Source organism: Atta colombica, unplaced genomic scaffold, assembly GCF_001594045.1.
Source record: "Atta colombica isolate Treedump-2 unplaced genomic scaffold, Acol1.0 scaffold220, whole genome shotgun sequence".
Classification (NCBI taxonomy): Eukaryota; Metazoa; Arthropoda; class Insecta; order Hymenoptera; family Formicidae; genus Atta; species Atta colombica.
In genome coordinates, this window is record NW_017259317.1 from 675,902 (window position 1) to 676,717 (window position 816).

General features: G+C 30.6%; 1 protein-coding gene across 1 annotated transcript in view; it reads left to right on the forward strand.

The window, feature by feature from the left end:
- Window positions 1-462: 462 nt before the first annotated feature.
- The window catches only part of LOC108687934, a 112,011-nt gene continuing 111,657 nt past the window's right edge, over window positions 463-816 (forward strand). The window contains exon 1 of the mRNA XM_018193979.1: window positions 463-615. Coding sequence (XP_018049468.1) covers window positions 479-615 — 137 coding nt within the window. The 5' untranslated portion in view covers window positions 463-478. The remainder of the gene's footprint in view (window positions 616-816) is intronic.

Consider the following 816-nt stretch of genomic DNA (forward strand, 5'->3'; position numbering starts at 1 on the left):
CGCAATAATTTCTTTACTAGTATTTCAAAGATATAATAAAATCAGTAATAAAATGCTTGTATAATAATTAAAATGCTTGTCAACTTAATTTATGATATTGTGTACTCTAGTTTAATTTTTGTGTACCCTAGTTTAGAATTATGTTTTAAGACCGACAAATAATTGGTACGCAATTTGCTTTAATAGAAAATTATAAAAAACTTATAATAATATACAAATATATTATTAAACACCGCTTTGACCGAATACGGTCTTTATACCTATTTGTGTTTTTAATTTTATTACAATTTTTTAAGAATCCATTCTGAGAAGTATTTTTTTCTTCACGACAGTAAAACAATTATTTATTGGTAACAATTATTTATGCAAAAAATATAATTGCGGTATATGAAGATATCAAAGGTCATAAGTGAATTTCTTCCGTTTTTTTTGAATAATTCCAGGATGCAGGAGCAAGATTTCAGGTGCACAGGATAGAATGAATCGTCGGGAGGACCCGCTGTTACGGCAGCATCGCAGCCGTTTGCTGCAATTGGCCGAGGCGACAAACATCAAGCCTGGCCGTGGCAGCGGGAAGAGACGCGGACAGAGACAGTCGCATGGTTTCGGGCCCAGGTTAGTTAAAAAATTTATAAATTTATCTTAATTAGAGTCAAGAATTTATCTTAATTAAATAACTAAAAGATTAAAATCCATTTATGGAATAATTTATACCTTAAGGCATTTTCTTGAACTTTCTCGGAATGGATTTTTACATATCTTTCGATCTATCTATAGTCATAATATAAGATAATTGGTCAATAAACAAGTAAGATG